Source organism: Megalobrama amblycephala, linkage group LG13 (genome assembly GCF_018812025.1).
Source record: "Megalobrama amblycephala isolate DHTTF-2021 linkage group LG13, ASM1881202v1, whole genome shotgun sequence".
In the NCBI taxonomy this organism is placed as follows: domain Eukaryota; kingdom Metazoa; phylum Chordata; class Actinopteri; order Cypriniformes; family Xenocyprididae; genus Megalobrama; species Megalobrama amblycephala.
This window is the reverse complement of record NC_063056.1, coordinates 25,384,558-25,412,208: the sequence shown is the minus strand read 5'-3', so window position 1 is coordinate 25,412,208 and position 27,651 is coordinate 25,384,558. Positions and strand designations below refer to the sequence as shown.

General features: G+C 40.1%; 1 protein-coding gene across 1 annotated transcript; it reads left to right on the top strand.

Moving 5' to 3' along the window:
- The first annotated feature begins 339 nt into the window (after positions 1 to 339).
- On the top strand, positions 340 to 27,437 carry megf8 (multiple EGF-like-domains 8). The gene is made up of 44 exons (XM_048152283.1): positions 340 to 771; positions 3,041 to 3,301; positions 3,876 to 4,039; positions 4,355 to 4,570; positions 4,792 to 4,972; positions 5,521 to 5,609; positions 5,705 to 5,918; positions 6,083 to 6,263; positions 7,249 to 7,394; positions 7,502 to 7,612; positions 8,197 to 8,348; positions 8,892 to 8,993; positions 9,125 to 9,272; positions 9,565 to 9,728; positions 10,010 to 10,213; positions 10,319 to 10,522; positions 11,026 to 11,268; positions 11,402 to 11,520; positions 11,667 to 11,798; positions 13,857 to 13,970; positions 14,075 to 14,158; positions 14,245 to 14,502; positions 14,605 to 14,789; positions 14,881 to 15,094; positions 16,148 to 16,388; positions 16,506 to 16,638; positions 17,086 to 17,339; positions 17,458 to 17,568; positions 17,661 to 17,779; positions 17,865 to 18,102; positions 18,191 to 18,362; positions 19,231 to 19,394; positions 19,487 to 19,622; positions 19,736 to 19,967; positions 20,066 to 20,192; positions 20,925 to 21,135; positions 21,455 to 21,669; positions 21,759 to 21,954; positions 22,592 to 22,760; positions 22,852 to 23,044; positions 23,522 to 23,692; positions 23,786 to 23,916; positions 25,200 to 25,332; positions 25,422 to 27,437. The coding sequence occupies exons 2-44, from the start codon at positions 3,130 to 3,132 to the stop codon at positions 26,904 to 26,906; spliced, it is 8,628 nt and encodes a 2,875-aa protein (XP_048008240.1). The 5' UTR covers positions 340 to 771; positions 3,041 to 3,129; the 3' UTR covers positions 26,907 to 27,437.
- The last annotated feature ends 214 nt before the right edge of the window (positions 27,438 to 27,651 follow it).

The window sequence follows — 27,651 nt, the reverse complement described above, 5'->3', positions numbered from 1 at the left end:
CTGAGATGTTGATTTATAACAAACAATTTGAAAATTAATCCGATTTAAATGATAATTTTCAAAATATTATCATATTTCCATAAGAGTGCTAATTTTCATTTTCAGTCATATTTAAAGACCAAGAAGTTGGTGTAGTCATGGCGAAACTGTATGATGTCAGAGAAAATCACTAAAATATAATGTCCACTACAGAGGACAAAAGTCTATTCCTGGGTCCCAGGAGGATATTTGGAGGTCCTAAGCATTACAAGTTTTAAAACCCCTGATATGTAAGATTGCAATACTATCAAAAGACCAGCAGAGAGCCCGTTCAGCATGCTCACGGTTATTAGGCTTTGTGTTGTTGACAACCATCTGGAAGCACACACACATTCCCAGTTCACAAACACTAACAGCACAGATGCACGATTCAAGACGCGTCCTGGACATCAGGAAAAAACTTAGGCACACGGTTGATATTGGAACAGTTATTTCTTAGATTTAGCCCGAAGTTGAACCAAAGAGGAAGCGCATTCTTCTTAATAACATCTGGAGATGTTTGGTAAATAAAGCCATCCTGTGAGCGGAGCTCAAGGCCTTTGATTCAGCGGCTCACACATCATCATCCGCGGTGGTCTCGCGCTTTAAACCGCCGCTGGGCTCAGTAGCACAATAGCTGCAGCGATACTGGGGCGTCGCTCAGCGGGTCTGTTTATTTATATACCTGACACAGGATGTAAGTTACGAATACCTCAATGCTTTAGAAACATGGAGACCAAGACTAGGGAATTGGTGAGTAAATGAGCGGAGGACGGTTTACTTTTTCCCGACAGCTAGCGGGATAGACATGGCTAGTCGGTTAGCTTGTTCAGCTAAAGCGCTGGCTCATTTGTCAGTTTTAACATTTTCTTTTATTGATACGAGTCAGTAAATGCTTAACTGACAGTTGAAATGTGTACATTGCTATATAAATGCTTATTTCACAAGGGACCACAGCCTAGTAAATTTGATGACAGAACAGCTAAGTATAAACCGTTAGCTCAGCATTGCTGTTACAATGATGCCTGTGTCAGCTCAACCACTAGACATACTAGCTTAAAAGCACAAATGCATTGGAAAGTTAATCAAATCCCAGAAGCATCCCTTTTTAGATTTTATGTTGAGTAACTTTCTGTTTGTATGTCACATAGTTTAGAGTTGAAAATGCTCTTTTTCTTCATAAGGTTTGTGCTACTTTGCAGCAAATATGGGTGATTCTGGTCTATTGCATAGTTTTAAGACAGCTAAGGGTTTTTGCAAGCATACCTTAGGCATAAGATTAGATAAGAATGCTTTGTAAAAAAGACAAAAACGTAAAACAACAATAATTGATAATGCAAATAAGGATTGTATAAACAATCTTAAACATTTGGCTTAAACCTGTAAACCCTAATATGATTTTTTCTATTCTCTCTCTCTCTCTCTCTCTCTCTCTCTCTATATATATATAAGTTTACTTTTTCGTTTTATGTTTTGTATCATGTTTGATACATCAGGCTTTTATGGCTCTATGATATTGTGAGAATATGGAGCTCACATTCAAGGAGGAGAAATACACATAATTTTTATTCATATATCTAAACTGAGAAAAATATGCAATTTAGTGCAGATGTTATTAATATGGCAAAAAAGTAAGATGAAATTGAGATCCTGATAGCTTGTAATGTGAATGAGTTTTATAAAAGTATAAGACTAAATGCATAAAATGCATATAAATATCAGTTGTCACTTATCTATATCTCCCAATATGTCTTAGTAAGATGTTATTTATTAAATTAAATTAATTAATTGTGGGGGCTGATTTACAAAAACAAAATGAAAGTTATTCTTCTGTTTACTTTACAAAATCATTAAAGATTTCACAGCAAAAAGACACGTGTACCACTTCCTGAAGGTGGAAATTTCTAGAATTATACTAAAAGGCCTTTTACTTACTAAAAGGCCTTTTACTTGCTAAAAAGGTATGAACTATCAGAGGGCAGAAGAAGACATGTAAAAGATTAGGGACTTTCGCACTGGAGGAATAAATAGTTCCTGGAACTATTTGCTAAAATAATCATATTTTGCTGTGTTTGCACCGCAGGAACTAGGAACGATTTTAGTTCTAGGAACTCCTTTTGGGGGAACTAAATTAGCTCCTACTTCAGAGTAGGGCCTAAACCAGCACTATATTAACTATCAGTGATGTAAGTGTATGTTGATTGGTCAAATGCATGTCAAACACCGGCACCCAGCATTTTTAGAAAGTCGTGTAAACATACTTCACGAACATGGAAAATAGCGATAACGGGATTTACTATCTGTTGTCTGCAGGTTCTTGTGTTCTTTTTTCCGTTGTCATAGGAGATTTCGTCTCTTAGCCCCACTTTTTGCTCTTTCAGTAACATAAATTATGAGTTTACATTCCATCTACGTTATCACGAAACCCACGACACAATACAAACAGAGCTCCGATCATGGCATTCTCCATCCGGTTTTTAGTGTTTGTAAATGCTGCGCTTAAAGGGATAGTTCACCCAAAAATAACAATTCTGTCATTATTTATTCACCCTCAGGTTGTTCCAAACCTGTATAAATTTCTTTGTTCTGTTGAACACAATGGAATATATTTTGAAGAATGTGGGAAACTGAACAGTTCTGGGGCACTATTGACTTCCATAGTGTTTTTTTTTCTACTATGGAAGTCAATGGTGCCCCAAAGCAGCCTGGTTACAAACATTCTTCAAACTATCAAAGAAATTTATACAGGTTTGGAACAACCTGAGGGTGAGTATATGATGACAGAATTTTCATTTTTGGGTGAACTATCCCTTTAAAGATGCCGCTGTTGGCCGCTTCAGAGTTCCTATTCTGGTGTGAATGCAACCAGGAACATGACCCAGGGGAGAAATTAGTTCCTGGGGAAATATTTTTAAGTGGCTAATTCCTATATATATATATATATATATATATATATATATATATATATATATATATATATATATATATATAATATATTTTGATGTTTTTTTTCTTTTTATAGGTCTCCATACTGTGAGCAAGTCCAACTTCCCACGCTCCAGCAGTTTCTCCATCTTTTTCTCACTTTGCCCTTTGTGGGTGAAGGAGAGGATGATTTCCCACACCCAAGCTCTCCTGCTGCCTGTCTTGGTGGTTCTGATCCCTGTTATCTGGGCAGGAGACTGTAAAGGCCAAAGACAGGTTCTCCGGGGTGTCCCAGGATATGTCACAGATGGGATGGGAAACTACTCTGTGAATGGGAACTGCGAGTGGCTCATTAAGGGTTGGTGTCAAAAACTACAAAAACAAAGGACTGATTAATGAGAAAAGCCTTATTAATATATAGTAGAAATGAAAGGAATTACTGTTTTTAGCTTTTTGCTTGTAATTTGAATGAAATGTGAATTCACCCAATCTTTTTTTCTAAAAACATTATTGTGAATGATTCGTCCATGCATCCATGTTTCTTTTTTAATTTTTCATAATTTGATCAAACTCAATCTTCTGTTCTTCTGTTTTGTTCAAACTACAGACCTCTCTGTGGTTACATATGCCAGACTTTCCAAATAACTAGTCAGTCTAAATTCTACCCCTTTCTTACAATTGGCTGCATGCAAGCTCACATTTAGATCTACCTCTATCCAATCAACAACCGATAGATAAAATCAAGTCTTATACATGTCATGAGAGCTAAAGGATATCTTCTGCAGACCTATCATGTTACTAAGGATGGCTTGCATAGAAATTATTACAACTACTAATATCAGTAGCTAAGTGACTATGACCCTTCACTCTCTTAATTGTTATAGTTGAATGTTTGTTCTATTTGTAATTGGAACTCTTCTGTCCTCCTTCAGCTCCAAGCAGAAACCATCGCATCGTGCTTAACTTCACGTTTATGGAGACGGAGTGCACCTATGACTATCTGTTTGTCTACGATGGAGATTCCTACCAGAGCACCCTACTGGCAAGTTTAAGTGGCAACACCTTACCACAGCCAATTGAAGCCAAGTCTGGTAAGGTAAGCCCAAAAGTATCAGTTTACATTATCTGTTCAACTCTAGTCTGAGTCTGTGTGCTTTTTATTTTTCAAGGAATCGAAATGCACTCCCATTTTTTTCTTTTTTTCTTGCTTAATGCTTTTTATTTAGCTTTAAGAAGAAAGGAAGTTCCATTTTAGGTATTTCCATTTCTGTCAGCGTGTGTCCGTTTTATAAGACCATGAGTCATAAGAAACTATGCCAGAGCTTGACTGCTAGATTGGTTTTATGCTCACTTTCTGCCCCTCTTTGTGCATAGTCATTATAATTTTTTTTCTTCATGTGTTCTTTACAAGATGCTGCTCCACCTCTTCAGTGATGCTAACTACAACCTGCTGGGTTTCAATGCCACCTACACTTTTTCGGTTTGCCCTGGGGACTGCGGTGGTCATGGGCGCTGTGACGTAGCTACTGCCCACTGTCAGTGCCATCAGGGGTGGGGAGGAGTGGACTGCAGTACCCCTCTATGCTCCCAGGTCTGCACACAACATGGCCATGGTCGCTGTGATAAGGTAAGCAAAAAGGGAACCTCTTTGTCATATGTAAATTGAGTAAAAAGTTATTTTAAGTAATATTTCTGTTTTATTGTTCTAACGTCACCAAGTAACCCATTCTTAGTTACCTCATTCTTCAGAAGATATCCTTCAGTTCTCATGTTATAAAAGCAGCAAATACTAAAATACCAACTGAATCATTTGACTAAAGAATTATTTCCTTCCTCTTTTGATCACAGAGGGGTGAGCATTGTATCTGCAACCCAGGCTTTGTGGGACAAAACTGTCAGCTGGGTCTCCGTGACAACAGTGGGGCAGGGCAGTGGTGGGAGGTGAGCCCAGGTGACTTCAAAGCAGCCCCTCGCACCGCCTCTGCTGGAGTTTACCTGGCTTCCGCTGGAGCCATGTACATGTTTGGAGGTAAGAGAGAGGGAGAAGTTATTCAGCCTTTCCCATCACTGACTGATCATTAATCATGATCTGGGATATGGGTTGCATATATTTAAAAAAATATTTTTGTACTTTTGGTTTCTTGCAAAGGACCCCCTGCCTACAATATAAAGGCAGCCATGTATCTTCAAGTATAAAAACATTTATACTTTGTGAGCAACATATTTATCTGTTTTAAAGCACATTATGATATATTAAATAATTATTTCCAGCTGTATTTCATATTATCAGTCTACAAAAACAATATATATATATATTTTTTTTATACAGACGTAAAAGTGTTATATATATGAACTATATACAGATTCTTTTCCACAATTTTAGAAAAGCAGACCTAAAATGAAATAGCAATATTATACAATTCCACGAATGTGAAAAAATCATTATTTAATTAATATCTTGTTTTCAAACATTAACTTGAACATGAACTTTAATTTTATTTTACTCTCTTAGTTTGAAAAGCCTTGCTTTAAAGTACAGCTGTGGTGTGATTTATTTAAATTCTTTCATCATTTCAGGGTTTGATCTGAACAGAGCACTAGGGGACCTTGTTGTTTACAATTTTTCGACCAATAATTGGGAACAGATGTCACATTTATATAGTCCAGTAAGAAACTCTTAAACATTTTGTCTTATCTTATATATTTCTAATAATCTGTTTTCATTTTAATGATCCCATAAATAATATCACGTCTCTATCAGGCTCCTCGACATTCCCACACAGCGGTAGAATGGCAAGGCAACATGGTCATCTATGGCGGTGAGCTTGCTAATCACTCATTGGCTAGTGATGTCTGGGTGTACCGTGCACAGCAAGATGAATGGCAGCAACTAGGCCAATCAAACGCTTCAGGGGCACCCAGGCTGGCAAATCATGCAGCAGCAATAGTTGACAACTATCTATATGTTTTTGGGGGTGAGTAGACATTATTCCTTTCCTTAAATATAAAAAGAGTAACATTTTATATATATATATATATATATATATATATATATATATAATAATTTTTTTTTTTTTTTGCTTGGACTTTGAGAAATTGTACCTATCCTTAAGAATAATTAATCAACCTATCTTTTCAGGGAGGACAGAGGAGGACATGTTCTCCTCATCACTGTACCGGTTCCGGTTGTGGGATGGAGTGTGGGAGGCAGTTCAGCCTACAGGCGGAAAACCACCTGCTACCGCAGGACACAGCATGGTCTATCACGCCCCTTCCAAAACTCTGCTAGTGTACGGGGGACACAGACCTACCACTGCTAGGTATAACAACACCACATACCACTATATTGCACAAGCTGATTATATAGTACAAGCTGATTATAGCACACACACCCGTGTATATATATTTATCAGATATATACACAGCTGCTTGATGGTTTATATTGTAAGCTGTATTATCACACAGTTCTATATATAAAGTTGGACATATATTATATTTGAATGTATCCACATACATGCAAACACCTGCTTGATTGCTTGTATCATCACAAAATATATATTCTCTCCCATCTCTAAATGAGACTAAAGCCAGGACACACCAATCCAATGATCAGTTGTCGGGCAATGTCAGACTGTTTTTAAGTTTTTCCGGTGTGCTCTGCACCATTGGCTCTAGTCGGATGCCGTCTTTTTTTTTTTTTTTTTTTTTTTTGCCGATTCAGCATGTAGAATTGGCATCGGGCAAGAGAAAGAACTCAGATTGGCTGTTCAGTTTAGTGAACGAGTCAAAGTGTGAGAATAATAGCAAAACAGTGGGCAAACAATTCAAGGCGGTACAGACAGAAGGCTGTTATGCAGGCGATGCGAGGCAACAACACAGTTGGCTTTTATCAGTGCTAGTTCTATGGCATTGGTTTGGTTTGTCCCTACCCTAAAAGGCATTAAGATATTATAAACATTAACATCATGATTTTCTGTAAACTGCTTTAAAGCAATGTGTATTGTGAAAAGTACTATACAAATACATTTGATTTGACTTGACTGGCAGCTGGAAAATACTGTTCAAATCACATTGAAAGGGCTCAAAAACATACAAGAAAAGTTAGGTTGAAAATGTGTGTAGTTCCTAAGTCTGTAAAAACAGGAGTTCTCTATTAAATCTTATGTTCACATAATTGGCTTCAGAAAACAAAATGGGGGAAAATCATGAGTAAATGTAAAAATTGTAAACTTTACATGGAATCTTACAATGTTCAGTTTTTGTGTAAAAGTTCTTAAAGTTACAGTCTTCTGCTATCTCAACCAGGTTCAGTGTGCGTGTGAACTCAACTGATGCTTTCCATGTTGAGAAACGATTTTGGACTTCCTTCCGCTCACGTTTTCCTGCCAGTGGCCCGAGGGAGAGAGCATTCCACTCTGCCACCGTCATCGGCAACTACATGGTAGTGTATGGTAAGTAGAGATCAGTAGTAGAGCTACACACAACCTTATTGTTTGTGCGGTTTCAATGAGTGGGAATAAAATTAATTAAAGGAGATCTGTTTCTGTTTTTCTATCAGGAGGGAATGTGCATATCCACTACATAGAAGAGAAGTGCTACGATGAGGAGATCTTTTTTTATCATCTTGGTTGCCATCAGTGGGTGTCTGTTGGTGAAAGCCTCAGTCAGCGTAAGTGTATTTTTAATGGTCAGAGAAAGGGAGTCTGTTTGATATGTTGTTTAGAGAGGAGATGAAGTATGATGATGCATGCTATTGATGACCCATGACTTCCTGAGGATTTTCTGCAAGAAATAACAGGAGAGCCTGTAAGGACTCTTGTGCAAAATGCTTCAGTTTGACTGGGGGCTTGTTATGACCTACTCTTGAGAGGTCATTTGTTGTGTAAATTCCCTTGTGTCTGATGCAGATTTACTGGCCTGCAGCTTTTAAACAAATAGATTCATAAGAAGTAAAACTGCCCTTGGATAAAAGGTTTATTTATTTATTTATTTATTTATTTATTTATTTATTTTTAAATATTGTAACTTTATCACAGAAAGCTCATGTAGGTTTGGTACCCCTCCTAGTGCCTGTCAGGATTTTTGGCATTGTTATTTTTGGTTCGCAAGACATTTTTCTAAAAAACAACTATTTTTGACATGCTCTTCTTAAAAAGCTTTTTAAATAAAATGAAAGCTTTTTTGATATTTTTAAATTATTTTATATTATTTGTTCTGTGACATGCTAACACTGTTTCCTCTGTGCTCCTATAGGAGGTGCGTCAGTGAGAGGCCGATATTCCCATATTGCTGCTGTCATGGAGGGACGTGTGCTGCTAGTTGCTGGCGGTTACAGCGGGGTTGCCCGTGGTGACCTCTTGGCATATAAAGTACCACTATTTGTAAGCAGTGACCCAGGAGACAGGGTAAAGACTTTAGATTGCACTTTTTCTAGGGTTTGTTTGTCTGCAAGTTTTTGTGTACACATACATTACCATTCAAAAGATTCAGGTCGGTAAGATTTTTAAAATGTTTTTAAAAGAAGTCTCTTATGCTCGCCAAGATTCATTTGATAAAAAAATACAGTAAAACAGTAATATTGTGAAATATTATTACAATTTAAAATAGCTTTTTTTTATTTTAAAATGTAATTTATTCCTGTAATGGCAAAGCTGAATTTTCAGCTACATTGTCTTCAATGTCACGTGATCCTTCAGAAATCATTCTAATATGATGATTTGGTGCTCAAGTAACATTTCTTACTATTATCAGTGTTGAAAACATTGTGCTGCTGCTTAATATTTTTGTGGAAACTGTATTTTTTCGGGATTCTTTGAACAAAGTTAAAAAGAATAGCATTTAATTTAAACCAAAATCTTTTGTAACAATATGAATGTCTTTACTGTCACTTTTGATCCATTTAAGGTGTCCTTTTTGAATAAATGTGTGTTTGTGTTTTCGTCTAACAGGATACAGTATGCGCCGAAGCTCCAGATGAAAGCTTGTGCCTCAAGAATCCAGAGTGCAGTTGGTGTGAGGGTCGCTGTCGGGAATACCAGCCCACCAACCCGGTAATACTTCCCCAGTCTCTTTCATTTGCGTTTAGCTCGCTTTTGATCACTTGTGCCTTTCTATTGCTAACAATAATTTTCACGTGTGTCTCTCACTGCCTCATCTGATTTATGTGTGCGTTTGTACACAGTGTGGCAGCACCGGATGTCTGGGTCTGGCTCGTTTCTTGTCGGACTGCCAGTCATGTCTGGTGTTCAGTGGGGTGCCAAACTCTCTGCCACGAGTCTCTGCCGAATTTGGCTGGTGTGTGCAGAATGAGTCCTGCTTGCCTGTTTCAGGTAAAGAGAGAGGAGAGAGCAGAGCATAACATGACTCAAAACGATGTAGATATGCGACCACACACTGCTCAGTAAATCTTTATTTCTAGACACTTTTACAGTCTGTGAAATAATCTGTTACTGAGTGCCATGTGTTTGTAGATCAGTTTTAGTCATGCTGTGTTAACACGCTGTGCTCTTCACTGGTTTTTAAGCTCATTTACACAATATACTTTAATTTCAAGTGACCTGAGTGTGTATGTAATCCTTTGGCATATCATGTGTAAATATTGTACACTTTGACCCCTGGCAGAGCGCAGTGCATGCCGCGTGGACCAGATCTCTGGGGCGTACGGCTGGTGGGGGGAGCGCACGCGTTTCCTCACCTCCCTCCCCTCCTGTCGCACCGAGAACTATGTCCCGGGACTGCACCTGCTCACCTTCCAGCATCCACGCAATCAATCACAGCCTGACAAGGTATGACAGGTTCAATCTTGACCTTAACTCTAGACGCTTTCTCTTTTCAATGCAGCCATATATGGTTTTCACTTCCTAAAAACTTTTATTTTTCTGTTTGTTTATGCCCTATTTTTGTGCTTTGACTTTTAATAATCATAATAAATCATTTTCTATATATTTTCTACTTCCAAATTTTGTTTTACTTTTTATCATTTTTTTAAAAAATTGATGTTACTTCCTCTGACCACCCTCCACCTCTGCTCTTCTTCTCTCTCACTCTCATGTGCGCTTCTTTGTAGGTATCTATCCTACGCAGTACCTCCATCATCCTCAATCCTTCTACAGAGATGGATGTGACCCTACAGTTTCGGGGATTCATTCATCCATTATGGGGCGCCCCTCCTCCTGCAGCACCACCTCAGGAAACTGTTGCCATGTGGGCTCGAATTCAGAAGCTCCACTTCACTGCTCAAATGGCTGCTGGACCCAACTCTCTTCAACTGGTATGGAATATCACAAAATCAGGTTTCCTCTGTTAAACAAGAAAGTCATGTCATTGCATATAGACTCTTGAGGCTTTTTTTTTTTAAAACCGCTCTTCTGTGCAGACGGATGTGCTGGGACGGTGGTCTGCTCAAGAGGAGAAGGAGATCCGTATGCTATCCCGGCCAGATGGTTCCCGTCTGTTCCAGAATCTTACACGAGGAAACTGGTACCTGATCCAGGCGGAGGGCTACCTGAATAACTCGGCGTCAGGACAAACTAGTGAGATGGCTCTTACCTGGAATCGCACAGCTTTACCTGGAGGCAGTGTAAGTGTATATTACCTAAAAGAGCCGCTTAAAATAAGTCTCATATTCGAAATGTGCATTTCTTCATTAGAAATGCATAATACGCTGCAACTATTGCAATACCTATTAAATTTCATTATTCTTGATAAATGAAGTGTTTTTAGAAACCGTTTGAAAACAGCAGAACTGTAGTAATCTTTATTTTTATTCAATCGCATTTAGTGTTATTCATATAAATGTTATATTAATATCTAATTGTTCATATAAAAATATTGTTTCTTATACATGTTGAATATAGGATTTCAGATTTCAATTAAATTCCGAAGTTTATAACCCTTTCATTTGATAAATATTATAGAAAATTATACAATGAATGTTTTTTTTGATCAAAATAATTGTGACCTGGCTAATTATTTTTATTATAGATAGCACACATTTAAAATATGCTTAAATATTTATGTATTATCATATAATGTGGTTCATTGCTCTTTTATGTGCTTTCCTTCATTTCCAACATTTTATAGGAGATCTCTTTCCTGTTCCTTGAACCCTTCCGTTCCAATTCGTGTTCAGAGTACCGCTCGTGCTCGGCCTGTCTGTCTGATCAGTCTTGTGGCTGGTGTCCCACCATGAACCTGTGTTTTCTGCGCTCTGACAACAGTCAGCAGCCTTGCATTGACCCCCAGGGAGAAGAGCGCCACCTACTGCTCAACCCTCAGCATTGCACATTGTGTGAGGAGTATAGAGACTGTGCCGCCTGCACTCAGGTACTGCATCTACATCAACGTGTCTGAGAGACTGCCACGAGTGTTTTGATCCAGAGCAGCATGCAGTCTGTTTATCAACTTTAGTTTTCTGTAAGACTGCTGCAGAGTTTCTCTCATGTCTGTATGTTTGTAGGACCCCTACTGTGAGTGGCAGATCAACTCCAGCAAGAAGGGAGATTATTTGTGCAGTCGCCGTGGGAGATTAGAGGGGTCTATCCGGGAACCAGGAGGGTGTCCTAAAGTTTGCAACCAGTGAGTTTGAAGTGATAAACTTATATATATGAATTATTTGTTTGTTGTATTTAATATCTGATGAGGCTGAAGGACCTCAAAAAGATATCGACCTAGGTTCTCTTTTCATATGCCATCTTCTTTCTCTCTCTCTCTCTCTCTATCAGGAGGTTGACGTGTGGAGAATGTTTGTCTAACTCCAGTCAGTGTGCATGGTGTGAATCTGCTCAGTCCTGTTTCTACTTTGCTGCGTACCTCACAAAGTTCCCCTATGGAGAGTGCAGGGACTGGTATGACAGGTAGGATTGTGCAGCTTCTGCAGAGACTTTAAATCATCAATCACAATAAAGTAGGATTTGCAAAATCTACAAATTAACAAGCAATGGCTATGAACTTTAAAGTGTCATTGTATAATAACATTCACAATGTTGTTGTTATGGAACCCATTCAATGTGAAAATATAAATATATATAAATAAATATATAAAAAAATAAAAAAAATAAAAATATGATTCATATCAATAATCATGAATGTAATAATAATGATATTTAGTAGTAGTATTATAACAAGATTATAAAAAGATAATATAAGACAATATATCACTGTTGAGTTATAATTATACTGTAAAATAAAATATATTCAATAATGATGATATTTTTGTTGTTAATAATAACAATAATGAGATTAATAATAATAATATGAAATATAGCTGCAAGCAGCAATTACGGGGCCAAGCACAAAAACGGCACAATAAGCCAGCCAACATGGCTGTGAGCATCAGACCAACTGCAACTGTGAGCAATTAAAGACCTATTAAGATCATTTTAGGCAAAAGAGCTAAAAAAATAATTAAAAATTAGGATTTGCTGGTTCATCACTTTCGACCAATAGGTGGCGCTGTGACAAAATTAATGTGGTATAGTCAGAGTGAGGTGACAATGACATTTGCAAAGTTTGGTGTCAATATGTTAAAGCATTGCAGAGATACAGCTTCAAGATTAGTTTTTGCATCATGCCTCAAATTCGTTGCTCCGGTATACGAAAACTGTTTGACGTATATCGATTTGAAATCCATAACTTTTTGTCGGCATGGTCTGAAGATGATACGGTTCAATTTTGGTGAAAATCGGAGCAACGGTCTAGGAGGAGTTTGAAAAAGTAGGTTTTTAAAGAAAAACAATATGGCGGACAGGAAGTTCAGCCGACTATGGCAAATTTGATATCTATGTTCTCAGAATGATCTAAGGAATCTACTGAGTCCAGTTCCATAACAATCGGTTAATATAGTCAAAAGTTATTAGCATTTTTGTAAATTGTTATAACTTTTAACCACAAGGTGGCACTGCGCCAAATCTTTTTGAGAATGGTCAGGGTATGGTGCCAAAGACGCATACCGAGTTTCGTAACGATACGCTAATGCGTTCGTAAATTACAGCATTTTAGCACAAAATTCAAAATGGCCGATATGGAAAAATTGGATATCATTTGTTTCGGCATGATGCCCCGAATCCAACAAGACCAAATTTATAATTTTTGGACAAACCCATCAGAAGTTATAAGCAAAAATAGCCATTTTTCATATCTCCGGACCAGTAGGTGGTGCTGTGCCGAAACGCTGCATGTTGCCTCAGGTCATGCTTGTGATGACGTGTACCAAGTTTGGTCTGAATACGATAAAGCGGTGCGGAGATACAGCCTTATGTCTATTTTCGCAAGCGCTATTTAAAATTAGTTCATGTGTTTTTCGAAAACGGTTTGAGGAATCGACTTGAATTCCATAACTTTGTGTCGGCATGGTCTGAAGATGATCTGGTTCAATTTTCGTGAAAATCGGAGTAACGGCCTCGGAGGAGTTCAAAAAAGTAGGTTTTTCAGAAAATTCTAAATAGCGGAAAAATTTTCATGACGGAAAATGACGTCATAGGGTGCAATCGATACGGCTTGAGCCAAGGAATCAGAGGAAAGAATTTTGTTTCTAACCTTTACGGTTCAAAAGTTATTAACATAAACATAAGTGCAATTTTGGGCAGCTGGTGGCGCTAGAGGGATTGAGTTAGAGACTCCAAATTTGCTATGGACAAAGGTCAGACTGTCCTCCAACTGTGTGCCAAATTTCACAACTTTCCCGCAAGCGGTTCTATGGGCTGCCATAGACTCCCAGAGCGGAAGAAGAAGAATAATTAAAAAGAAATCTAACGATTACAAAAGATGCCTACGCACCTTCGGTGCTTGGCCCCTAATTACAGTACAGCAGTAATAGTTCTCTTTCACAATTTCTTCCACTTCACATGTACTTGTACTACACAGCTTGTCATTGCTTTTGCTGAAAATCTTCCTCTCTGATCTTCTCTCTCCAGTGTTCACTCTGTCCCTCAGTGTAAGCAGTGCTCTGCTCTCGCCACCTGTTCAGAGTGTCTGCAGACCTTTCAGTGCGGCTGGTGTGGAGACTTCAACAACCCCACCATTGGCAGGTTGGATAGAAGCATATGTCCATGAATTAACTTCATAGAAACTTCTCATCATATCTCTGTTATCTTCTTTACATTACTTCCTGTCCCCTCTGGTTTTTCCTCAGGTGTTTGAGAGGTGACTGGGGTGGGATGGATGACCCCTCTGCTGTTAACTGCAGTATGGCTGTAGCTGAGGTGAAAGCCAGCAGGTGAGATTAAAACTCTTTATACCTTAGTGGCTGAGCAAATGTCTTATGATAATTATTTAATTTACACCCCTTCCCTCTTCCATCAGCCCTGAGCCTCAAACTTTATCGCCCCCTCGGCTGATGGAACTTGAGATGGAGATGGAATTGGAGCTCGAGCTGCTAGAAGGTATGGAAGGAGATGGAGATGCTGTGTGGTCCTACCCATCCTGTCCAGATGTGGAGGAGTGTCGCTTGGGCTTGCATACTTGCCATCCCTCCGCTACCTGCGTCAACACCCCAACCTCCTATGAATGTCACTGTGAGAGGGGCTTCACAGGAGATGGAGTGCACCACTGCAACCAGACGTGAGACTTTGTTACATTGTTTTCAGGGGTGGATGTGCCGTTAGTTATTACAGCTCATAGTTCTTCCTTGAAATTTGTAATAATGTTTATGCTCTCTCTCAGATGTTATAACGAGTGCCGTCAGGGCCGGTGCAGTGGGAGTCCTCGGTTTGAGTGCGAGTGCTCTTTGGGTTGGACCTCGGACCCGGCCACTCTGGTGCTGAGTGGAGTAGAGTGTGACGTGGATTGTGGATGTAACTTCCACAGCACTTGTATTACGGCTCCAGGGATCTGTGACCAATGCCAAGGTAAAGAACCCTTCTGAGTTTAAACCTCCATTTCTTTATCCTTTAGCAAGTACTAAACCCCTATCTACTATATTTTTCTTTCCCTCTTCAGACTGGACAACAGGGCCGCACTGTGAGCACTGCAGGCCAGGTAGTTTTGGTTCTGCTTTGGCGGGGGGTGAAGGTTGCGTTCCCTGTCAGTGTAACGGCCATGGTGACGCTCTACAAGGATTCTGCCATAACCAGACCGGTCAGTGCTACTGTACCCACCACACCCAAGGCCCACACTGTGAGTCTTGCCTGCCTGGATACTATGGAGACCCCAGGTGAGTCTCACACTTAGGATGAGCTCTTATTTGCTGAGATAGGTGTCTCAAATGTGAGTGCAGATTAAAATGTGATGTAAACCAAGTCATAGTCCAATCAGAAATTTAAATTTTGTCATTAATTACTCACCTTCATGTTGTTCCAAAGGCACAGGTTTTATTGAAACTTGAGAAATTTCTGTCCTCCATTGAAAGTCTTTCCCCCCAAAACTTTTATGCTTCAAAAAGTGCCTAAAGGGAGTGTAAAAGTAATTCATATAAATCAAGCTTTTTAATCCAAGTGTTCTTAAGAAACAGTCACTTTCTACAATGAACAGACATTCAGACATTCTACAATGAGCTATCATTCTAGACTGGGTAAACCCAGCCTGATCTGCCGGCGATTTGATTTCGCCCGGCAACTCAGTCTAGAAACCCGTACATTCATTTCTGCTGCTTCTGTTACACTTTTGCGGGAACCAGTCACAGACTGGCTTATCCACCTTGCTCGCTATTGGCGGGTATAACATGATGACGATAGAGAAGCGACGGCAAGCAGCTTTTTGTTTACATTGAACATGGCGGCCACCGAAGCGCAGCAACCAGTTGATGCCGCTGTCGATGCTGTTTTAAAAGATTTCAAAGGCAAGTTTTCTTTGAAAACGGAACAGAGACTTGCCCTGGAACAATTCATAAAAAAGAAGGATGTGTTTGCCTTACTACCGACCGGCTTTGGTAAAAGCTCTGCAAAGTACGACACCCAGATCGTTGATCTGATTGGTTGAAGGACTATCCAATTGCGTGAATAGTGCTTGTTGATCATGCCTCTTTTGCAGTAGAAAATACATAGCAGACTCCCCAGTCCAATGTTTAATTTTAAATTGAGCTTGGTCTGGTGATAGCCAGACAACTATCATTCAGCTATGTATGAAGTTTTTGCAATGTAAACATCATAACAAAGTATGTTAATCAATTAATATGGTACCATATGTGTGTTATTTTAGGCCTAATTTTAAAATACAGTACTCAGTAATTATACAATATGTAACAATGAAATTCACATTTTCCTCACAGGAACAACGGCACCTGTTTTAGGCAGTGTCAGGGTCGCTCTGTTCTGCTTTCCTCCTCCCCCTCTGTACCCCTGTCCCTCTCCTCCTCTCTGGGGTGGCATGGAGCAGTCGGTGGCCATGGAGGGCTCTCTCACTGCCTGTGGGTCCTCTCTGTGTCCCAGGATTTGGCACCATGCATGCCAGGGCAATCATGCCCACCCGTGGCCCTGACCTGGCACCCAGATTCACACACACAATGCACAGTGAGTAGATTATTCCACATCTGCATTCATTACTGTCAAAACAGCATTTGTGACATGTAAAATATAGTTACCAGCAAATATTGTGGCCTGAAATGTTTGCATTTCTTTATCCGACAGAACTCCTATGTTTATGTATTTGATGGGTTGCCACGATTCCTCAGCAACGGTGTTGTGCACTCTGACCACAACCTCATTGGAGCATTCTGTGGCACAACAAGAATGGAGCCAATTACCGTTGAGGCTACATCAGGTGAATGACAAAAATAAGGACCGAACAATTGTTTCTCATCACACACATTAAAGCAAAGTTAGAAATTACTGTTATAGTGATATACACTACTGAAAATTTGGGGGTGGTAGCAAAGATGAATTTTCAGCAGCCATTACTTCTTTTGGTGCATTTCAAACATTTCATATTCATTATCAATGTTGAAAACACTGTTTTTGTACATTTGTGATGCATTATTTTAAAGATTCTTTGATGGGTAGAAATTCAAAAGAACAGCATTTATTTGAAACCAAAATCTTTTGTAACATTATAAATGTCTTTACTGTCAGTTTTGATCATTTTTGTGCATCCTTGCTGAATAAAATTATCTCATTATTTTTTTTTTTTTTTTTACTGACCAGAGACTTTTGAACAGTTGTGTAGTTTTATATATTGTCATTATAAATGACCTAATTTCTTCTCCTCTAGGGGTGGTATCTGTGTATTTTGAGGCAAATGTTACCTCAGGACGTGCTCAGGGTTTTAATGCCTCATTCTGGGTGAAGCGATGTGGAAATGGAAGTTCTGGAGAGGGTACAGCTGTCTCGCCTGAGTGCCAGGCAGGAGCTCAGTGCATAAACGGCCTTTGTGAGTGTCCCCATGGTTTTGGGGGTCCACAATGTGACCGTCCTGTTTGCCCAGGGAATTGTGGGGCAGAGGAAAGCCGAGGCACCTGCAACATGGTGTGTAACACTCCTACTGTAACCAGCTGTATTGCTCAAGAACATAAGATGTGTACTAAAGTGCATTTAAGACATGTCCCACAGTTCTCAACTTACATGTTTGCATACACTTTTACAGACCCTTGGCCTGTGTGTGTGTACTGAAGGCTGGGCTGGATCAGACTGTTCTTCTATCTCTGACTCGGACAGTCTGGTTTGGGAAACGTTGCTTGATACTCAGCTCTCTGCGGTTAGATTAACTATTTCCTTCTAAGACTATAGAAAATAGTTTCTGTTCTTACAAACTCTCTGAAATTTGATCTGTTTATTTTCTTCCCATAGAACAAGGCACACAGGTTCCTCCAGAGGATGGGCCACTCCTTGGTGTCTGGGCCACAGGGCACTCTTTGGATGTATGGAGGCCTCTCACTCTCAGAGGGCATTCTGGGAAATGTTTACAGGTATAAGCTTGTGCATTTTACTTGATGTAAATGTTAATTTTTATAAAAAAAATGTGATGATACATTTTTATATAAATTGGTCCAGGTATTCTGTGGCTGATCGTCGCTGGACTCAGATGTTGACCAGTTCAGTGGAGGAAAGTTCAGTGCCTCTGCCCCGATACCATCACGCCTCTGCTCTGGTCTATAATCATGACCCATTTTCTGGCTCCCAGGCAGCCACTCACAGTTTGATGTTTGTGGTTGGTGGGGTCACAAAGAAGGGTGTTGCCAATGACACATGGTGTCTGAACCTCAGCAGTCTGGTGTGGAAGCAGTATAAGGTATTGCATTTTGAATATACTCGCAGTGCTCCTAGGCTTCTCTTTGGTTGTATTAAGTGTGTAAACTGACTTTGACTTCTGTGTTTAGAGCTCAGTGCTGCCCCCTGTGGCTGGACACACTCTAACCGTGCGAAGAGGCTCATCTGTGCTTCTGATTGGAGGCTACTCGCCAGAAAATGGCTTTAACCATCATTTGCTGGAGTTCAGCCCTCAGTCTGGGAACTGGACTATAGCTCCACACACTGGCACACCCCCTACAGGTAGAGATAGAACACTGCACCTTTTTCTGTACCTAGGACTAGCATAATTGAGAAATTTTGACTGTTTGTCATTTATAATTGCGCTTAACAATTTAGCTGCACTGAAAGTGTAAGCTTAATACCCACACACATATTTACAATAAAATACATGTTTCATTTAGGCTTTATAAACCAATTTGGGGTCAGTGTGATTTTATTTGAAATTTATTCTATTCTGCAATGATACATTAAATTGATCAAAAGTGACGGTAAAGACATTTATAATGTCAAAGGATCTCTATCCTAAGTAAGGGCTTTTCAACTTTCTATTCATCAAAGAATCCTGGAAAAAAAAAAAAAAAAAAAAAAATTCATCACAATATCCACAAAAATATTGAGAAGCATGACTGTTTAGTAATGGCTGCTGAAAATTCAGCTTTGCCGCCACCAGAATAAATTACATTTTAAAATATATTAAAATAGAAAACAGTTCTTTTAAATTGTAGTAATATTTCACAATATTACTGTTTTTGTTGTATTTTTGATCAAATAAATGCAGACTTGGTGAGACTGCTTTCAAACATATTAAAATATCATACTGACCATAAACTTTTGAAAAGTAGCATAGTTACTAAGATTTTAAAATAGTTACAAATGTTGATATTTCTCTAATGGGTCCACTTAAGAGATTTCCTTTCACTTAAATATAATAATAATAATTGTTGTTATGATTATTAGAATACTATTCAATGGTATCATATTTCTATCTTAAAATCTTCACTTTATTCACCTATAATGAACAAAAATTATTCGCCATTACCCCAATATTAAAAAGTGAAACTGTTTTAATCTCCTGATTCAATTATTTTTCTGTCCTTCATCTTTTCAGGTCTTTATGGCCATTCAGCTGTGTATCATGAACAGACTGATGCTGTGTATGTGTTTGGTGGTTACCGTTTCCACGTTGAGGCTGTGGAACCTTCTGGAGAACTCTACAGTCTTTATTACCCCAATCTTACTTGGTCCTTACTGGTGCCCTCTCAGGGAAACAAGGTAACTGTAAAATACAACCAAATGGAGGTCAGGATGATGAATGTAGAAGCAGTTTAACTGGTAGATGACCCTAATCTTCTCTTTCTCTCCAGCCTCTCTCTCGCTTCTTCCATGCTGCGGCCTTAGTGAAGGACACCATGGTAATTGTAGGAGGCAGGACGGGGGAAGAGGATTACAGTAACACAGTTTCTCTCTATCAGATCAACTGTAACACATGGATACAGCCAGGTAACTGTTACATCTGGATCCAGATTATTAATTATAGACCCGTTAGCACTAGTTTAAATGGTGTGGGAAGGTTTCACTCCTTTTTAAGGCCTATTCTTGCCCTGTTTCTCTAGTGTCCTCGGTGGGAGAACCTGTAAACCGTTCGGTTTCCTTGGCGATGACTGGGTGGGGTGGTCGCCTGTTCCTGTCTGGAGGTTTTAACGGAGTGAATCTGGGGCGGCTTTTGACTCTTTCCCTGCCCACTGACCCCTGCATCCTTTTGCCCACTCCTGAGGCCTGTAACAGCAGCACTGGCAGCTGTGTGTGGTGCCGAGGCACCTGTGCTTCATCGGACACTGCAGAAAGGTATTACAGGAACTAGTAGCATCTTAATTGACAGTAGGCCACTATGGGCTCCAGAACATTTTTCTAAATGACGACGTCTCTCTTTCACTTTTTAACAGATTGGGTTGTACCGTTGGTCAGTCTACCTGTTTTCCTACTCCTCGTTCTCCTGATCAGTGTCGCAGACTTAAGACCTGCAGTGAGTGTCTGGCCCGCCACCCTAAAACATTTTCCAGCCCTATGCAGGTAAGATCATCACATCACAACACAAAGTAATCCATCTGTGTAAGACTGAGCTATCTAGTAAATGCACTACAAAACCAAACAGTATCTAATTAACAGGTTTGGCAAGGCCTTTTAATTCCAGTAAAAACAAATCATATAGTGTACACTGTCATTCAAAAGTTGGGGTCTGTAAGTTTTTGTTTTTTAAAGAAGTCTTTTATGCTTACCAAGGCTGCATTTATTTGTTCAAATATACATTAGAAACATTTATTCCTGTGATGGCAAAGCTGAATTTTCAGCAGTCATTATTCCAGTGTTCAGTGTCACGTGATCCTTCAGAAATCATTCTAATATGGTGATTTGGTGCTCAGAAATGTTGAAAAACATTTTTTTTTTTTTTTTTTTTGGTGGAAACATGCCATACGCCATACATTATTTTAGGATTATTTGATGTCTAGAAAAGCATTTATTTGAATGGAAACAGTCTTTCCTGTCACTAATAATTTCTTTAAAAAAATCTTACTGACGACAAATTTTTGAACTGTAGTGTATGTAATTATTTTTGTTCATAATAGGATGTTTGTTTATAAAGCCTAAAGGAAACATATATTACTTGCTGACCTTACACTTTTGAAGGGTAGTGCACATATGGTCATACTTTTTTAAAGATCAAGAAGAAAAGTTCAAAACTTCTTAGAGTTAAAGCCAATCTTAGAATTGGAATAATGCCATGAAATTTTCTCCATCTTTCAGCCTGCTCTGCAGTGTAAGTGGTGTACAAACTGTCCCGAGGGAGCGTGCATCAGCAGCTTAGTAAGTTGCACATCAGAGCACGACTGCAGGATAAACCAGAGAGAGATCTTCCTGTCCAGTAACTGCACTGAGACTAGCTGTGAGGCTTCTGACTGCCCCAAATGCACAGCTTCTGGGAAATGCATGTGGACACGCCAGTTCAAACGCACAGGTGAGAGTGACCACACAATGAGCAACAGTGATTCAACGGATGCTGAGATGGGAGGAACAATTATTATATAACATTATTATAATGTTTTATAACATTGAAATTTAGTTTTTCCTCCCACCTCATATAATTTTCATCAACAATTTTGTGTTTGCAAGAAAAAGCTAAAGTTTTGCATTCTCTTACACAAGTTTTGCAACAAACAAATTTGCAAACCAATGCAAAATTTCTCTGGGAAACTCCAGATTTAAATGTTTCTTTATACATGTACCAGCAAAACAGCTTGTAGTTAATATATTTGACTCTTGATTTAACCGTCCAGGTGAGACCAGACGTATCCTGAGCGTGAATCCAACGTATGACTGGACGTGTTTCAGCTACGCCTTGCTTAACGTGTCTCCCATGCAAGTGGAGTCCTCTCCACCAATGCCTTGTCCTGAACCCTGCCATGAAATCAAAACCTGCAGCCAATGTTTAAGCTCCCGTGGCTCTGATGGAGGCTGGCAGCGCTGTGTATGGAGCATGGCACTGCAGCAGGTAATGTTTTCGTGAAGTTATTTCAACTGGATGATTTTCTACAAGAAATTCGACAAGTAACCTTGTCACCTGTCCTCTTTCTTCAACAGTGTATGAGTCCCTCCTTTGTTCCGCTGCGCTGTGAGGCGGGTCAGTGCGGCCGTTTGCTCACGGATGAAGATTCCTGCTCTCCCCAGTGCTTTCAGCTTACTCAGTGCTCCCAGTGCATTTCCAGGCCGCAGTGCGGCTGGTGTGCTTCCCGTGGTGGTAATGGGGCAGGACGCTGTCTTCAGGGAGGACTGAATGGTACATCCCTTTATGTCTTTCTGCAGATTTGGCTGGTGAATCATGTAAAAATTGATGACACTCAATTTATTATGATATAATTAAACATTTTAGAGGCCTAAATGTTGGATGGTTTCATTTGGGTACAATATCCCTGATGGGGTATGGAAAGGGGGAGACATGGTTTAGTTGTCATTATACAAAAGTTTTGGAGCACTCATTGTCATGATTGTCAGTTCAAGAATTCCAGAGAGATATATAGTTCACGACCACTTTTTCAGCAGCTTTGGTTTTGGAAGTATTCCTATTCATTTTCCCCATAGGGATTTTTAACAAAGTATATATATATATATATATATAAAAGCTACAAAACAAACCAAGAGGTGAACCACAACATTACACACTGATTTGAAGAAAAGAAAAAAAAAATCAAAGTCTGTACTTAATGGCTTTTGAGGAAATACAATCCCATGAAGCAATTGATTGAAAAATTAAAAAACAAAACAAATGTGACTTTTACTTCCAGAAACTGACTTTTGCAATCTATGTAGACCCAACATACCTCTCTCTAGACAACTTCTTAACTGTTAGACCCCACCCATTTCACACCTTTATCTATTTTTCTATGAAATTAAAACTTTGTCTTCCTACTCTGCAGGTGTGAGTGAGGCTCTGTGCCCACAGTGGAACAGTAGCTGGTCCTTCCTGCACTGCCCAGAGGAGGACGAGTGTGCCAATGGACATCACCACTGTAATATCACACAAGACTGCCATGATCTGCCTGAAGGCTACCACTGCACCTGCAGACAGGGCTACGTACTAAGCAGGTATATTTAACAGCTTTCATTCTCAAACAGGATCATTGACCTTCCTGCGGTTGAGTAGTTAATGTTTTCTTCTTCTCGCTCTTTTTCTCAGTGTATCGGGTCAGTGTGAGCCAGTGTGCGCTCAAGGCTGTGTTAATGGGACCTGTGTGTCTCCAGGAGTCTGTCAGTGTCACTTTGGGTTCGTCGGGGAGAACTGCTCCTCTCAGTGCCGTTGTAACAAACACAGTAACTGTAAAAGCATCTCTCAGCTGGACACCTGTCTAGAGTGCAAGAATAACACAAAGGTAGCAGTTTTATTTATTTATTTATTTTTGCCATGAATAGATCCTTATTAGAATGATTGCCTTTCATTGTATAATATTGTAAAAAAGTTTGGGGTTTGTATATTTTTTTTTCACCAAGAAGTCTTTTATGCTCACCAAAGCTGCATTTATTTTTATCAAAAATACAGTAAAACAGTAATATTGTGAAATATTATTACAATTCAAAAAAGCTGTTTTCTATTTTAATATGTTTTAAAATGTAATTTATTCCTGTGATAGCAAAGCTAAGTTTTTTTGTAGCCATTACTCCAGTCTTCAGTGTCACATGATCCTTCAGAAATCTGAAGGATCTTATTAACACAGTTGAACGTACCGCAGATGTGCTGCTTAATATTTTTGTGGAAACCGTGATGCATTTTTTTCAGGATTCTTTGAATAGAAATCTTTTATAACATTATAAATGTCTTTATCAATTTAATGTTTTTTTTTTCTTATTAGGGTCAGCACTGTGAAAAATGTAAGCCCTTGTTTGTGGGCTCAGCAGTGGGAGGTGGGATGTGTCGCCCCTGCCGTGAGTTCTGCAGAGGGAACAGTGATGTCTGTCTGTCCAAAGATGAGCATCGGAGGGCAGTGGAAAATCCAAATGACTATTCACTGGACCGTGACCACGTAAGTAGTTTAGGAGATCTGTTCTCTCTGTATTCAGTTTATGAAGTTTTGTTGCAGGGCTTGAGTCCTTCCTTGTATACTTTTGCTTCTTAGATTGAACAATGGGCAACAGAGGGCCCTACTGAGGACAATGCTGTGTGTGTGAGCTGTCAGAACAACAGTGTGGGGGATAAGTGTGAGAGCTGCCTCAGTGGCTACTTCCTGCTGCAAGGAAAGTGCGAGAAGTGAGTAGATCAGAAAATTAGCATTGTCTGTAATTGTTCTCTGATATTTCATTAGATGTTTAATAATTGTATTCTTGTGAGATGGTATGTATGCATGCACTATATATAATGGGCAATGTATGCAGATTTTATGTATGCACTGAAAACATGCATGGAATATATGCAGTAAAACCATGTGTGCTGCAATGCTCTCAACTTGGAAGAGTTGTCATTTATTTCTATTTTTATTATTAGCAATAAAATTACCAGAACAACTGTTTCCGTAAATACACAAATGTGCTGTTGACACAAGCAATTGCATTCCATCTTTTTACCAGTAAGATACCATTCACACATCAGTACCAAAATACCGGTAAGCTCTATTATGTCAGTCATATGACCTTGAAACACTGAGCCATTTTCTTCATCCATCTGGATGAGAAGTGCTTTACAGAGCGTTGAGTAGTGTAACATTCAGACAAAGAGCAATGAGCATTGAAACATGGACAAGATTAAGATTATTCATTAAACTGCTGCTTCTGCTCTTCCCTGGCTTTCTCAGTCAAACTCTCAGGCTTATAGAAGACTTATATCTTCTGGCAGGGATTTGGTGTCCAGGGTCAAATCTGATATTTCTGACATGGAGATCTATCCAATCTAACATTTCAGGATGATTTAACAGGGATAATCACACAGAACACAAGATGCATAATACTTACTATAGTACGCAATAGTAACCGCAGAACCGCAGCCTGATGAATAGAAAAGAAGGCAGGGGTCTCAAGTGCGAGATGTGACGCAATGGCCAGTTGTCAGCGCATGTTTACATAGAAGAACAATTAAAAGCAGCAGAACTTGCAGCAAACCGCTCTGACAGAGCTTTATGATTGGCCTAAAGCAGCTTTCACAGCTTTTACATCAATGCATTCTGACCTCATACATGCTCATACTGGTATTCTTCTATTTTTTTTTTCACACACAGCATCATACCGGTAATTTACTGGTAATGTTACAACTTCTCATACCAGGAAATTGCCAGAACTGATTTACTGGTATTTTTGAAAAGGTCCTGTTCACACAATCTCTTAATGGTAATTTACCAGTAAAGACTCTGTGTGAAAGGGGCTATTATTTAATTTGACTGCCAAAAGTTAGCACATGTTTACAGAGAATTGAAAAAAAAAATTAGGCAGTTGTCTTTCAAGTTAGAGATAAGAAAATGCCTCTGATTTAAAGTCACTTTGTAAAAAATATATAATTTCTGATGCAGTTAGACTTCCATTATTTCTATTGCTTGCTTGTAGATGTCAGTGCAACGGCCATGCAGACACTTGTAATGAACATGATGGCACTGGCTGTCCCTGCCAGAACAACACCGAAACTTCATCCTGTCTGAGCAGCCCACAGAATGACCGCAAAGAGTGTTACAGACAACAGGTAATGGCCAATTTATTACAACCAATGACATTTTACTCTATATTTCACAAATAAGACCTTGCATGAATTAATCATATTTGTGCTTGTAGTGCGCCAAGTGCAAAGATTCATTCAACGGTAATCCAGTGAATGGGCGGCAGTGCTACCGGCAGTTCAACGTGGACAGTGAATGCTGCTTCGATCCCACATCACAGGTCAACTGCTTCCATGAACCCAACATCCGCAATCTGCTTAGGGGCCGCACAGTGTTCTTTTCGGCCCAGCCCAAATTCACTAACGTGGATATCCGCGTCACCATTGACGTTACATTTGGAGAGGTCGAGGTCTATGTGTCCAACTCGCATGACACTTTCATTGTGGAGGTAGACCGACAGACCGGTGTGCATACCATCAAGATTGAGGACGAGGCCACCTCTGCGACCGCTTCGCGGGGAGATAAGGAGGTTCCTCTCGCCCCACCGTCGCCCATGAAGGTGTTTGCGAACTCCTCGGCGGCATTACTCGGCACCCTGCAGGCTACAAAGTCGCATGGTACAGATCGTGAGGTGCGGGAAGAACGAACCGAAGGTCTCATTACCTACATCACCGTGTGGAAGCCACAGACGGTGTTAATCGTGCGCGGCGTACGGGACCGTGTGGTCATCACCTTCCCGCATGAAGTGCACTCACTCAAGTCCAGCCGTTTCTATATCGCGCTACGCGGCGTGGGCACGGTGACCCATAACGGAGAGTCTCAAGGCCTCCTTTTTCTACGACAGGACCAAGCCCACATTGACCTCTTTGTCTTTTTCTCCGTCTTCTTCTCCTGTTTCTTCCTCTTCCTGTCCGTCTGCGTGCTGCTCTGGAAAGTCAAGCAGTTCTTAGACTTCCGCCGAGAGCAGCGACGGCACATTCAAGAGATGACCAAGATGGCTTCTCGCCCGTTCGCCAAACTCACCGTCTATCTGGAGCCCGAGGAGCCGCAGCTGGTTTACTTGCCCTCTGCCGGAGGGGGCAGCACTGTAACCCTGGCCCAGGTCCGGACAGGCAAGCTTGGTGGCATGGTGATGGGCCAGAGGGGACGACCTGGGGCTCTGTCCTACAAACACGACCCTGGCACAGGCACTACCATTCACCACCACCACCACCACCATCTCGCTCTGAGCGGAAGCAACAACGGACAGCACCTTCCCCTGCACTACCTGAATGCTCACCACTATGCGCCCAGCTCTACGGCCAACACAACCTCGCATCACCACCACCATCATCCGGTCTCACATGGCAGCTACCAGCATTTCTGCCGCTCCGACCCCTTCCTGTCTCAGCTCATGGGTTTTTCGTACTCGTCCTTCAAAGTCGGACCAATCACTCTGGAGCCCACAGACGACGGGATGGCAGGGGTGGCCACTGTGCTCATACAGCTGCCAGGAGGCATCCTCGCACCCAACCGGGCCTGCTTGGGTTCGGCGCTCGTCACTTTGCGGCAGAATTTGCAGGAGTACTGTGGACATGGTGGAGCAGGAACGCATCCTGGTGCTGGGGGCGGCCGAAAAGGCTTGCTGGGCCACCAGCATCTAACCACCATGGCCATGTGAAGATAACATAATGAAATGGGAAATGAGTGGGAGAAAGAGATTGAAAAGGAAAAAACAATTAAGGGAGTTTTCATGAGCAAGAATAGGGAGGACAAAGGAAGTTGCAGAGATGTTAAAGGGACCGTTCACAGCCAAAAATGAAAATGCTGTCAGCATTTACTCACCCTCATGCCTTTCCAAACCTGTATGACTTTCTTTATTCTGTGTAACACAAAAGAAGATATTATGAAGAACTTTTTTTGTCCATGCAATGAAAGTCAAAAAAGCAGAAAGACAACAACAGAAAACGTTGGACCACATTGACTTTCATTGTATGGACAAAAAAAGTTCTTCAAAATATCTTCTTTTGTGTTCAACTGAAGAAATCATACAAGTTTTGAATGAGTAAATGACCATTTTCATTTTAAGGGGATCACCTTAAAGGGATTGTTTACCCAAAAATGAAAATTCTGTCATCATTTACTCCCCCTCAAGTTGTTCCAAACCTGCATGAATTTCTTTGTAGAAAGATATTTGGAAGATAGCCAGTAACCAAACAGATCTCGCCCCCATTTACTACCATAGCATTTATTTTTCCTACTATGTAGTAAAGCGGGGACGAGATCTGTTTGGTTACCGACATTCTTCCAAATATCTTTAGGTTTGGAACAACTTGAGGGTGAGTAAATGATGACACAATTTTCATTTTTGGGTGAACTATCCCTTTAAGGTGAACTATCCCTTTCATTTTGGTTTGCTTTGTTGG

Bases quoted from the DNA above. Each gene is read 5' to 3' on its own strand.
- megf8 (XM_048152283.1), top strand. From the start codon at position 3,130: ATGATTTCCCACACCCAAGCTCTCCTGCTGCCTGTCTTGGTGGTTCTG. The intron at 14,790-14,880 runs GTAAAGAACCCT...TTCCCTCTTCAG, and splicing joins GATCTGTGACCAATGCCAAG to ACTGGACAACAGGGCCGCAC. The intron at 18,103-18,190 runs GTATTGCATTTT...TTCTGTGTTTAG, and splicing joins TGGTGTGGAAGCAGTATAAG to AGCTCAGTGCTGCCCCCTGT.